Here is a 13,372-nt window from a genome sequence, read left to right on the forward strand (position 1 = left end):
GTAAGAATAACGTCCCAAGTAACTTGACAAGCTAACTTTTTTTTTTTCAATTGATTGGAATGCATTGCTGTAATAAGGTTTGTATCATTCAGTTGAATCAGTAACACTACTTTGTGCCGGGCAAGCGGGGTGAAACTTCAGATGTAGTCATGGTCCCGCTTATGCGATAGATGGCAAAAGCATTTTTTTACAGTTTGCTGTATGGAATAGCAGATATGGGTGTGTGCGTGTATGTATATATTTTTCTAACAATAGGATCATATGGCCCACAGATGCATACCCATTCAGTGGCATATTTTAGAATTATACATCTGGAAATTCAGAATAATAAATGCATTTATGTGATATATATTCAATTAATATATTAAGATGCCAGTATCTCATTAATGTTTTAGCTATGGGTTTTTTTTTATCAATTGCTTCAAAGATTTTAGCGTATTATCTGTTTCCTCTCCAGAAAAAAGAAACTTCTGAACTTGTCCGAGGCTCGTAAGAAGAAACTTGAGGAGTCCAGACAGCTGCAGAAATTTCTCAAGAGCTCGTACGAGGTCTGGTCATGTCGAAATGTCGAAAGCTAGTGTAGTCATTAGGATACTCAATAACAACATTAATCTCAGGGATTCGGGGGTCCGGTGCCTCTCAGCAGAAGAATAAAGTAGTATAGCATGGTCAGAAGTGTCATTTATCTTTCTGCTGACCACTTCAGCTGAGTGTAAATGGTGTCCTAGCTAAGGTATATGTGTTATCTGGTGTAGAAAATACATTTTCAGTTCATTCAGACTCTCAACTGTTAGCCAAAGCTGAAGGTGCATGTGAAGAATTCCTCTTGTTCGATAAGACAACATCTAAGTGAAAACAATTGACTGTCCAGGTAAAAACGCAACTGTCTAATACTTTAGCTCTTAGGGTCATCATGTCCAACCCCCTGCTCAATATAGGATTCACTAAACCATTTCACACAGATGTCTGTCCAGCCTCTGTTTGAAGGCTTCCATTGAAAGAGAACTCACCACCTCTCATGGCAGCCTGTTCCACTCATTGATCACCCTCACTCTAAGAGACTGCTGGAAATAGCCAAGCATTGTACTTGGATTTTTTCTGTAGTCCCATAAACCATGAATGGAGCCAAGGCCACGAGCATGGCTGCTAAATAAACTATGTTCACTGATAAATAAAGGATGTAGAAGCCAAACTGTCCAAATCTTAGTGCAGAAATGCTTTTTTTTTTTAGCCAAATGTACATTTTTAAATATAACTTCATTACCAAGCAAATCATATGTCTATAATTTATGCTAGGTGGGTGCCTGGATGCTTGAGAAGAACAGCATTGCCATGGATGATAGCTGGAGAGACCCCAGCAACCTTCAGACCAAGCTACAGAAACATCAAACATTTGAGGCAGAGATTAAAGCAAATCGCAATCGACTGGACAGCATAAAAGCTGTAAGGAAATGATAGCAATGCTTTGTGTATGTAGAGAAAAAAGTGATGTCAAGAAATCTGCGCTTCTAAAATGTCATCTGTTTAACTGCATTGATATTGGATCTGGAGTCCTATGAGGAAACAAAATGGTTTTGGTAAAAAATAGATAAATAGATGCGGCATTCTTTAGAAAATGGATATTTTAATAAGTGTGACAATTTTAAACTTTTCCTGGTTTGTACAAAAAAAACATAAGAATTTACAGAAGTGATGATTGCCTACATGGTTTAGTACATATACAAAGTGTCTTGACAAAATATAAAGCATCTTTATGCCACTTCAAAAGAAAAAATGGCTTGTTACGTGTTGGGTGCCAAAAGAGTCTATACTACTAAGACCAGTATCGAAGACTAAAAGCTCCCGTACGCTTTACAAAGCTGTATGTTGGTATATTGTTTGTCCGACACAGTCAGCATGGCCGTTTGCTCTTGTGCTCCCTATGAGAATCTCCTCTGGCAGCAGTTTATCTCGGTGTCGAACAAAAGCATCAGCAATTGGAATTTCAACGTGCCGATCTTTCTATCGCCCAACATCATCTGTTGGGGGAGAGTCAGGAGGCCTCTGTTCACATTAGACTCTCAGCCGACTGCGCTGACTTTGGTCTAATATGTGTAAGGACTCTTAGGCAGTCTAGATAGCCTTAAACTCTAGTACAAGACCAAAACTGGACAGATGATGATTTCTTCACACTTACTAAAGATGTAGATATTAAAGGGAACCAGTCACATTGAACATGCAGTCTGATCTGCCAGCAGAATGCTATAAAGCAGCAGGGCTGTGGTGTCGGTAAGCCCAATCTCCAACTCAAATTGCCTTGTGAGTGTACACACACCTTTAGGGATGAAAATTCATACTACCAAATTACCCAGAGGGTAAATAGACCCAATTAAAGTCATGTATTAAAAAATTACTCTTATCATATTCTCTTTAAAAAGTTGTAGAGTTTTAAAATTACAGTAGTGAACCTGTATTTTTCCTATTAAACTAGACCTATACGTTTTATAGAGTCTTGTCCACTTTGCTAATTACCTCTTTTCATTACAAGACCTATACTGTCCTAACTATAAAATGGCTGCAGTCCATCTGGATAGCTGTCTTTCATAAAGTGCACAGATAATACTAAAGCTAACTAAAATCAACACATATAGCCCCAGCCCCCTGATGTAGCCTGCATAGGCGAAACTTCTTGTTGTGGCTATGTGTTGATTTTAGCTAGCTTTAGTGATACCTGTGCACTTTATGAAATCTACAGACTCTATTGCCAATCTGCTCAGCTCTTCTTGCTCCAAATCATTGTGACGTGGACTATACAGCATTTCCATGCTTACCTTTGTTTATTGCAGGGGATGATTTCCTTTTAGTTTCAATATGCAGAAAACACTAGCACCACACTTAAGTCAAGTCACAAAATATCAGTTCAGCACTTGCAGAATATAACTTTCAGAAAAACACTCTGGTGATACTTCAGTGTGGTGGGCATGCAATTAAAAAATCCTCAGATCTCCACTACACAGGCTACAAGACTAAAATGCATCAAGAGTGAATAAATCGGGCACATAAAAGTACATGAAATTACCTAAATCTGATATTTGTAGACTGACCCTCGGCGTTTGTATCAATCCACATAATACTGCTTGGCCTAGGCTGTCATGCAGGCTTAATCCAAGGAAGCAGCAATCTTCCCTCTTCACGTGTAATGCATGCTCTCCACCGTATGATCCACTTTTAGGGAACAAGGAAAAGACAAAAATTGTACTATTCTGGGCCCCATAAGTCATCCTCTTGAATACATTCCAGAGGTTTTCAATGGGGTTCAGGTCTGCAGATTGGGCCGCCCGTGACAGGGTTTTGATGTGGTGGTCTCTTAATTTTTGCCAGAGCTGTATTGTAGAAATGTTATCAAAAGTTCTGTTCATGTGAATGAGGTTTTCTGAAATCCAGGCACATACTCAGAAAACAACCCCGTTCAGATGTTCCGTATGTAATAGATCTTTTATTTGGAATCATTTCTGGAATTAATGTGAATATACCCTTATGACCTACTTTACAGAAGGAGATAATGTGTCTCTACATCTCCTAATATTAAGAGTGGTTACAGGTGGTTTAGATTTTATAGGGAAATTTATAACATACTGAAAGATTGCTGTAGGAATAAGACATTCATGAAGGCACTTTTTAAGTCCTATTATCACACACTTTACTCAGTGATCTTGAATTTTTCAGGATGGGGAGAAGATGCTGCAATGTAATCATTATGCTTCTGATATCATCCAAACAAGACTTGATGAAATGGAAGAACTCTGGGTTGAGGTGTTGGAAAAATGTACAGAAAAGGCAAACAAACTTCAGGCTGCCTATAAGGTAACAAAAATGTTGTCTACACCGCCAGAGCATTTTCCAGTTGTGGAGCTCTCCTCTAACTTGTATCTTCCAGGCACTGCAATTTCAGCGAAGTTTAGAGGACATTGAAAAGTGGTTGGACCAAGTGGAAGCCAGGCTGGACGCTGCTAATAAAGGTAAAGAGCTCATGACACTTGAGAATCTTGGAGAGCTTGAAGAAAACATCACTAGCCACAGAGAGAGACTCCAAGGTCTGGCAGATAAAACTCGTGAATTCCGACAGGAGGGTCACTTCCTGGCAGATGAAATAGAAGACCGAGTTCGGATTCTAGTTCACAGGTTAGTTATTTGTTATGACTTTATACTGTTTGCTTTTATTTTTGGGCTTGATTATACCAGCATTCACATTTTTTTATAATAATTCTATATTTGGGGCAAATTTTGCTAATACTGAAGCCCAGCGGGCTAATTGGTGGACGTTCAAGTGAAGACAATATCGTAAAAAGAGTTGATTCCAGCACCATAGATTCTTTTTGGGTGCTGGAATAAACGCTCTTGGGATAACAATGCAAAAATTCTGTCTGCAAAGTTCCAAACAGATACCCTTTAATTTTACTTTAAAGGGAATGTGTCAGCATTTTTTTGCTATATAACCTGAGGGCAGCATGAGGTAGGGGCTGAGATACTGATTTCCGTAATATGTCACTTATTAGGCTGTGAGCTGTTGTTTAAATATAATAAGTGTTTCATCAGCTGGAGATTATCACTGCCGGACTAGCTGCCATGTGCTTCCTGGTCCAACCACGCCACCACCACTGATTAGCAGCTTACGGTCAATAGACAATGTACACAAAAATCTGTGATGTGGGTGTGGAGCGCCCCCACACCGCCGCAGGGCCGAGGGGATACCCGGAGCCGGGCCTCTAGTTCTCAGTCTCGGGGTTGTCACGGTGGCTAGACCCGGTCCGTGGCCCTGTCCGTCAGTGGGGGACGTCCGGTGTAATAGGTGGTAGTAATGATAGCGGTGGAGCGGTGCAGTTGTGGGGTGTAAGTCGCGGTAAATAACGAGGACACCAGGTTGCAGTCTCTTTACCTCTTTACTGGAGATCTCTGAGTCCTCAGTCCGGAACACGGTTCACCAGGCTACGCAAGTCCGGCCGGTCCAATGGCACATCCAGAGTTCTCCTCTCAGGTGGAAATCTGTGCCTTCCTTCTAGCGCTATGTGTTGTAGTCCTTCCCTGCTGTGCTTACGGAAAGTAACCCCACAACGGTTGTGTCTGTTTCTTAAGTTCCCTCACAACTCGATTTGATGTTCCTCTGCAATCCACCCCTTCCCTGTATTCAGGTTGGAATGGCACCCGTTTGTCAGGTAGGCCTGGAGTTCTTCCGGGACCCTAGAGTCGCCCCTCTCCCGCAATTGCCCCCCAAGACTTCATAGGTGATATGTGGTAGACAGCCCGCCTGAGACCGACTGTCCTGCCGCTGTTTGGAGTATGGCTTGAAGCTGTATTCTAATCCACTCCCTCGGCGTTCCGGCCACCGGTATTGCGCCTCAGCAGGGTGCTGCCTCTTTCAACACAACCCCTGCTGGTATTCTCCTTCTGCTTGATCTCGTTTCTCACTCAGCACAATCTGTCTCGCTTCTAGTCCTTTCCTTGAGTCCCGCCGCTTCCAGGAGCCTGCGCGGACCCGTTACGTTCTTTCAATGCCAAGCCTCTGCCAGGATCCCACCCCTGGCAGAGACCCTACAGTCTCTCCCTTCACAACACCCCCTGCCACAGGGTGTTGCTCCGTTCAATCCCGTCAGCGTTCTCTTCTAACTTCCTGCCTGACCCCCAGTTTACCCACTATGGTGGGGAGTGGCCTAATGAATAGCACCCTTAGCTCCCCCCGGAGGCCCAGCTGTGAAACATATTGGTGTCTGTGATACCTGATTGGAGGAACTCCTTCGGTGCCATCGAACGTACCATGGCTCCCCTTAGCGGCGAAGCCACAGTACTGCAACGACCAGAACTCTGGGGCGCTGCACTCCCCCCTGGTTAAACACAGTACTCCGGGACTGGGAAGAAAAACAACAATACAGATTAGTAAACAGTAAACAGACATACAATTTTGTTGAGTGCAAAACAATAAGTATACTTGAACAGGCTTCCCTTTATGGGAGGTGAGGACACTTTTAACGTTACAAACATGGTCAACATTATAAATTACAGGCTATGCATAACTCCTGTTACCCAACCGGGTATTCTACTTAGTGCAAATTCTGGAACAATAAATTAACATTGCCTTAGGAAACATACACTCTTAGTTTACCAAAGGCCTTCCTATAATCACATTACAGGGTAAGGTAACTTCACATTCTCCTACTTTGAACCTGCAGGACCGCCTGTCCCTATGGCACCAGACCTACTGCCTCTCCTTTCTTTTACAGGACCGCCCTGTTCATCCAGGGCCTACTGCCTTTCTCTACTATACATGGTATAGACATAACATTCCTTTCGTTTAAAGAACTCTGAGCCAGCTCTACTCGGCTCCTTTAAGGACTCACTCTCTAACCCCTACGGGTTCACTCTCTGTCCTTAGTAACAAAGTAACTTTCAATGGGGACGCGGGGTTTACCTTCTATCCTCACCTTCATTATTACTTTGCTTACTTTCAACTATGCAGACCTCTATCTCTACCCCTACGGGCTCTCTGCATCTTTTCTTTCTGCAAACATTATTTAGACATTTCAACAAATTCAACACATATAACTTAGCATGTAAAACAGTTACATTTCTTCTCAAGGCATCATTATGGCATTACTGTTCTGCAACAGTATCTCTCTCAAGTTCAGTTTCTCACATCCCCTTTAAGAGGGGACCAAGTCTTTCTAAGGTAGCTCGTCTTCTCAGCCTACCGGCCCATGCAAAGGTTCCGGCATGGTATCTTCGCAAAGTGTCTTTAACTAGAACCGGTAGGAACGGTATCTTCACAAAGTGTCTTTGGCTCAAACAAATAGGGCAAATATCTTCGCAAAGTGTCTTTGGCTAAAACCAGTAGGGAGCACCTTTAAGAAGGTGCAAACTATTTACAAGGGAAGTTCGAATCATGCACAGTCCATGATTTCTGCAGTTTGTATAACTTTTGTGCAACAACTTCAGAAAAGGAAAACAAACAAAGAGGATCCCGGGTCAACAGAGGGATCCATTAACCCTGGGCGGGTTTAGCAGCAACTTAAAGGAATAAAAGACAAACAGTAACTATTTACATTTTCATAAAGTGACTCTTCTTTCAGAAGTTTCCATGAGGCGCCACCTGGCGGGCGGACCCCTGCAATTCAGGTTTCAGGTCCACTCCCGCTGCCAGATACACCCCATGGGTTCGGGTCTGTTGCACGACCAGGTCGTGCGCGGCGATCAAGGTCTGTGTTCCCACTTCTCTCTGTGCTGGCACATCCGGAACATCGGTCACTCGAAGGGGCACCTCTTTAGGCACGACAGTGGTGGCGGCGATCGGGTGGCAGATCGCAAGTTCTGTGGTCAGGCAGGTGGGGCCGACCAGGGTGGTTACAGATCGGTCACACGGTGGCACTTTGGCCACAGGGGCTGGTTTCTCTTTCTTGTAGACGTTCAGAGCGAACCACCCCTTTTCCCCAAGGTGCCGGGTGTAGGTAACACTGTCTCCCGGATAGAGGTCTCGATCGGGGTGACCCTCTCTAAGGTGTGACTCGACATCCCGTCGGTTAACAAAGACCTCCGCGTATAGCCCCGGTTCTTTAATGAAGCCCCAGCCTCCTTGGAGTTTAAAGACGGTGATGATGCCCTGCCTGCGCGCGGGGCCTGGTGAGTGGTGGGGTCCTTACGGGCCCGGTCCTTGACCGCCAAATCTTTTTGATGATAGGCCTCCCGTTTAGCCTGATGTGTTTTCTCTTCCTCTCGCCACCGCTGTTCTAGCTGGATCTGGTATTCCTCCCAGCTTAGGGCCTGCACCATTTCTCCCTTCTGAGTCTCCACCCCGGGGAACCCCATGAGATTGGATCCAGGGTTCACCCAGCGGCACACCGTGCGCTCCGCGCTGACCTCACACGGCAAGGGAGTAGGGGTGATTGGGGCTCGCATACGGTGTTCCATGCCCGTGGCTTCCTCCCATGGTAACAGGCGCTGAAGTCTATGGGTCCCCGGGAGAGGTGGTGCTGCTACGGGACCCACTAACACACCCTCTGCTAGTGGGGTAGGATCGGCGGACTCACCCACTGGTACGATTCCACTTTCCGCGACAGGTCCCGCTGGTTCTTCCGATGTCCGGGAATCCACTGCCGGTCCCACCTGATGCGGGGCCTGGACTCTTACATGCAGTTGGAGGAGCTGGTTATATAAATCCTCCATCTCGGCTCTCAGGAATTTGGTGTTATCCACGGAGGACAAGCTGCTGGGCTCAGCCGGGTAGTCAGGGGAGACTTCCACTTCAACCCCGCTGTCGGGTTCGGAGCTGCTGGCCATAGCGTCCTCCACGTGGGTCGCTTCCTGGTCTTTTTCCCGCTCTCTCCTGCGTGAGCAGTTTCGTTTTCTCTGCCTCCGCCCCCCATTAAGGATTAGGAGGCGGATCTCTGCTGCTGACGGACACGTCCTCACTGCACAGAAATATTTAGACTGGGCGGCCATTATTCTTCGCGCTCTCCAGCTCGTCTACGCCCACTCCACGCCCCTCTTCTCTTCCTGCGCTTTCCTCAGCGCTGCAATGGCGGCGGATTTTGGCGGCAAATGGCACAACACAGTCTTACAATAAAGTACAGTCCAAGCACAGTAAATCACAGTCTCTAGGCACACATGACCTGATTCTTCAGGCTTAAGTAGATCCTGTTCGTGACGCCAAGTTTGGAGCGCCCCCACACCGCCGCAGGGCCGAGGGGATACCCGGAGCCGGGCCTCTAGTTCTCAGTCTCGGGGTTGTCACGGTGGCTAGACCCGGTCCGTGGCCCTGTCCGTCAGTGGGGGACGTCCGGTGTAATAGGTGGTAGTAATGATAGCGGTGGAGCGGTGCAGTTGTGGGGTGTAAGTCGCGGTAAATAACGAGGACACCAGGTTGCAGTCTCTTTACCTCTTTACTGGAGATCTCTGAGTCCTCAGTCCGGAACACGGTTCACCAGGCTACGCAAGTCCGGCCGGTCCAATGGCACCTCCAGAGTTCTCCTCTCAGGTGGAAATCTGTGCCTTCCTTCTAGCGCTATGTGTTGTAGTCCTTCCCTGCTGTGCTTACGGAAAGTAACCCCACAACGGTTGTGTCTGTTTCTTAAGTTCCCTCACAACTCGATTTGATGTTCCTCTGCAATCCACCCCTTCCCTGTATTCAGGTTGGAATGGCACCCGTTTGTCAGGTAGGCCTGGAGTTCTTCCGGGACCCTAGAGTCGCCCCTCTCCCGCAATTGCCCCCCAAGACTTCATAGGTGATATGTGGTAGACAGCCCGCCTTAGACCGACTGTCCTGCCGCTGTTTGGAGTATGGCTTGAAGCTGTATTCTAATCCACTCCCTCGGCGTTCCGGCCACCGGTATTGCGCCTCAGCAGGGTGCTGCCTCTTTCAACACAACCCCTGCTGGTATTCTCCTTCTGCTTGATCTCGTTTCTCACTCAGCACAATCTGTCTCGCTTCTAGTCCTTTCCTTGAGTCCCGCCGCTTCCAGGAGCCTGCGCGGACCCGTTACGTTCTTTCAATGCCAAGCCTCTGCCAGGATCCCACCCCTGGCAGAGACCCTACAGTCTCTCCCTTCACAACACCCCCTGCCACAGGGTGTTGCTCCGTTCAATCCCGTCAGCGTTCTCTTCTAACTTCCTGCCTGACCCCCAGTTTACCCACTATGGTGGGGAGTGGCCTAATGAATAGCACCCTTAGCTCCCCCCGGAGGCCCAGCTGTGAAACATATTGGTGTCTGTGATACCTGATTGGAGGAACTCCTTCGGTGCCATCGAACGTACCATGGCTCCCCTTAGCGGCGAAGCCACAGTACTGCAACGACCAGAACTCTGGGGCGCTGCAGGTGGGGTTAGCTTTTTAGCTCTGCTATATGCTACATCTAAAACCTCTGATTGTACTACAACTGCTGCACCCAGTAAAATAAGTGATACATCGTTGGATTCTAGGCCTCTACATTATGCTTCTCTCAGAAGGAGACAGATTCCCTTTAAAGGGATTTTATTAGCCCAAACTTTATAAGCCGAGCACCTTGACTTGCAGATGATCTATTCCTTTAAAAAACTTCTGGTTTATTTTCGTCAGATACAAGAGTCTTAATGAGCCATTGCAGGAGTGCAGAGCAGCTATAGAAGGCATGAAATTATTAGATCAGTTCTTCCGCGATATTGATGATGAACTGGCATGGATCGAAGAAAAGATGCCGCTTGCCTCATCTAAAGAGTGCGGCCAGTCACTGACCACTGCTCAGGCATTGCTAGAGAAGCACCAGGTACCATCACTTAAACAGTGCGAAATAAATCTTGCAATAAAGTGCACGTACATTGTAAGAACGTTTACACTTTCTGGTCGGCAGAACTTAGAAAACGAAATCAGCAGTCGAGAAGCATTGACTAAAGCGGTGATGGGCACCGGACGGAAACTGGTGAGAGGAAACCATTTTGCCAGCCATGAGATTGACAATCGATTACGTCAGCTGGAAATGGCTGCAGAAACATTAAAAGCTGAAGCAGAGAGGAGACGAAAGCGGCTGACCCAGGCCTGCGAAGCCCAACAGTTTTTGACAGAGGTGAGGTTGGGGAAATGCTAAACTTAAAAGAGTAACTGTCATTTTAATTTTTACTTCATAAATCAATAATACACATGAAAGTAATCAACTTTGTAATATATGTAAAAGGAGAAATCTGCTTCTTTCTCCTCTTCGACTGATCATTCTGTATTCACGGGTAAAATCTGAATCCAGTGAATATAGACTTTCCCATTACTGAGATAGGAGATGACAGTTGGTGCTTATAAAGTTCTATGGAGAAGTGTAATTGTCGTTTTAGGAGACTGTACAACAGAATATCTGTCTGCCTCTAGCTCCTCTCTTCTCCATAGAATATTATGAGCACCAACTGTCATCTTCTATCTCAGGAATGAAAAAACCTGTTTTCACCAAAGGCAGATTTTTGCATATTTGAAATGGGAGATAGCAGGTGCTACTAATAAGATGCAATGTAAATTGGAGGAGGAGGGAGCTGCTAGTGGCAGAGCTTCTCCATCTTCCTCCTACTGTCTGCAAGGAATCATATAAGCAGTGACTGCCATGTTCTGTCTCAGTAATGTATGAAATCCGTCTTTGCTGAAGACATATTTTCCCATTACTGAAATAGATTACAGTTGGAGCTTGTGACATTCTATGCAGGAGAAGGGAGGAGCTAAAGACAGATAGACCTTCTGCTGCAAGTTCTCCTGAAACAACAATGACAGTTTTCCATAGAACTTTATGAGCACCAGCTGTCATTCTCTATCTTTGTAATGTAATAATCTCTCTTCACTCGATACTGATTTTACCCATGAATTAAGAATTTTGAAAATGAATCAGTCGAGGAGAAGAAAGAAGCATATTTTTCTGATAAGATATATTACAAGATGTCTTATATTTTCATGCTTCCCACTGATTTATCTCATACAAATTTTCCATGACTGCTACGCTCTAATGGCTGTGATATGCCCTTTGAGACAGTATCGCCTGACCACACTACAGCTTCTTGGCACCCATGTATTTGCATACTTCGCTGTATTCATTCTTGCTCTGAACCCCTTGAAACGCCTTTGCTTATTTTCAGCTCTTAGAAGCAGAAGTATGGATGGCAGAGAGAGGTATTATAATTAAGTCTTCAGACAGTGGAAAAAATGAAGAATCCACCCAAGCACTAGTGCGGAAATTAGATACCACCATACGGGACCTTGAAGGCTTCTCCCCAAGAATCAACAAGCTGAAAGAAACCGGAAAAAGTTTGGAGAGTGATAACGAAAACCCAGAGAGGTATCACAATTATGTCTAAAAGAGGAATCACTTAATTATTTGTAGGGTCCTATCTCTGAGACTCTTATTAATCTTAAGAATGGCGCGACCACAGCTCTGGTAAAGTGCTACCCCCACTTGCTTTTTTCCCTACACAGCAGTGCTGCGCTATTCAGCTAGATCTAAATTTGTCCTAATGTAATATTCAAAATATATATATATTTTTTTTTTAAATAAAAACACCTACAGAGTAAAGTATATTGCGTATGTCTCTTATAGTTCAGCAGTGATCCCAAAACTGCAGTCAGTTCTGAGGGAATATCACTCCCTGCTGGAGAAAGCCGAGCTGCGCAGAGGTCAGTTACAGCAGCAATATCAGCTGTTCCAGTATCTAAAAGAAGCTGATACCGTAGAGGCCTGGCTGCTTAGCAAGAAGACCACGGCTGAATCTGATGACTTTGGACAAGATCTGGAAGGCTTCAAGGTAAAGGAGCATGTGTTAATCACCTGCAGGAATCATTGTGCTGGACTAAGAATACACAGAATTTGCTTAAAGGGGTTTGCGTTACCTTCTTAGATGGGTAAAATTGAAAAGTGCTTGTAAAAAAAAGCCACTTAGCAATTTACTTCTTATTAAAGTTCCCATTCTGGAAGGATTTTAATGCTATAGTTTCCTGCTCAATGTCCAGGTTACAGACCACCTCTGCATCTTATCAGCGGTGGTCGGTTTCCTAGGTAAGATCTTTGCTATACAGTTTACATGTGCTGCTCTGAAGCTTCAGTGTCTCTGCACTCCTCCGATCCTGCAGGGGCAAAGTTACCTGTGCTTGCAGAATGGGAAAGTGCACAATTCGGGCCAGTGGCGCACTCGTGCCTTTGGTTCGAACTGTCAGTCATCAAGAGTGCTGTGTCCTTAGCAAACAGGGAGCCGGGTGGCTGGAGAGCGGTGTGTTCCTAAAGCCAGAAGACGAGACAAACCCTTTAAAGTCTGACAGGTAAGGCATCTATCATTAATATCTACTAGAGATAAGTAGATCACTTCATGCAACCCTTGTCCACGGTACAAGCCAGTGCTCTCTGACCTTGGACAGGAGCTGCATGAATTTCCTAAGCTCCCGGTTCCCCGGCACAACATTTGATGTGCCGGTCTAGCATGATGTCTCATTTTATTCTCTGGCCAGGTGTACAGGTGATGTCTCACCAGCCCGGCTAACCATAAGCCAAGACTTGGATTCTGGAGATTAAGGAAATCCTCCTATCCATGGCCAGAGAGCACCGACCTGTCCGGTGGATCAAGGCTGCATAATGCGATCCATTCATCTCTATTATCTACTGTATATTATAATGTTGGAAATTGTATTTCCACTCTTGTGTAGTTGTCATTTTTCTGTATTCTATTTGTGGCACCTTTTGCCAATGGCCTGTCCTCTAGAACTACTCTGACACCTGCTGGCTGTAACGCTGCAGGAGTGCATAGCTGACGCATTTCGGATATATTTTACCTGCTCACCATGTATATTTATTTAGGCATGGCATTGGGTCAAGGCTATTTATGTGCAATTTATGTTGTAGGCTTAAAGCCTTATAAG

At 45.3% G+C, this 13,372-nt stretch overlaps 1 protein-coding gene across 5 annotated transcripts in view; it reads left to right on the forward strand.

The window, feature by feature from the left end:
• Positions 1 to 13,372, forward strand: part of SPTBN5 (spectrin beta, non-erythrocytic 5) — a 445,401-nt gene that overhangs the window by 371,368 nt on the left and 60,661 nt on the right. For all 5 annotated transcript variants that reach the window (XM_077264001.1, XM_077264014.1, XM_077264022.1 and 2 more), the window contains exons 48-55: positions 458 to 548; positions 1,297 to 1,443; positions 3,706 to 3,843; positions 3,917 to 4,161; positions 10,079 to 10,265; positions 10,350 to 10,562; positions 11,605 to 11,804; positions 12,063 to 12,267. In XM_077264001.1, coding sequence (XP_077120116.1) covers positions 458 to 548; positions 1,297 to 1,443; positions 3,706 to 3,843; positions 3,917 to 4,161; positions 10,079 to 10,265; positions 10,350 to 10,562; positions 11,605 to 11,804; positions 12,063 to 12,267 — 1,426 coding nt within the window. The remainder of the gene's footprint in view (positions 1 to 457; positions 549 to 1,296; positions 1,444 to 3,705; positions 3,844 to 3,916; positions 4,162 to 10,078; positions 10,266 to 10,349; positions 10,563 to 11,604; positions 11,805 to 12,062; positions 12,268 to 13,372) is intronic.

Source organism: Ranitomeya variabilis, chromosome 1 (assembly GCF_051348905.1).
Source record: "Ranitomeya variabilis isolate aRanVar5 chromosome 1, aRanVar5.hap1, whole genome shotgun sequence".
Classification (NCBI taxonomy): domain Eukaryota; kingdom Metazoa; phylum Chordata; class Amphibia; order Anura; family Dendrobatidae; genus Ranitomeya; species Ranitomeya variabilis.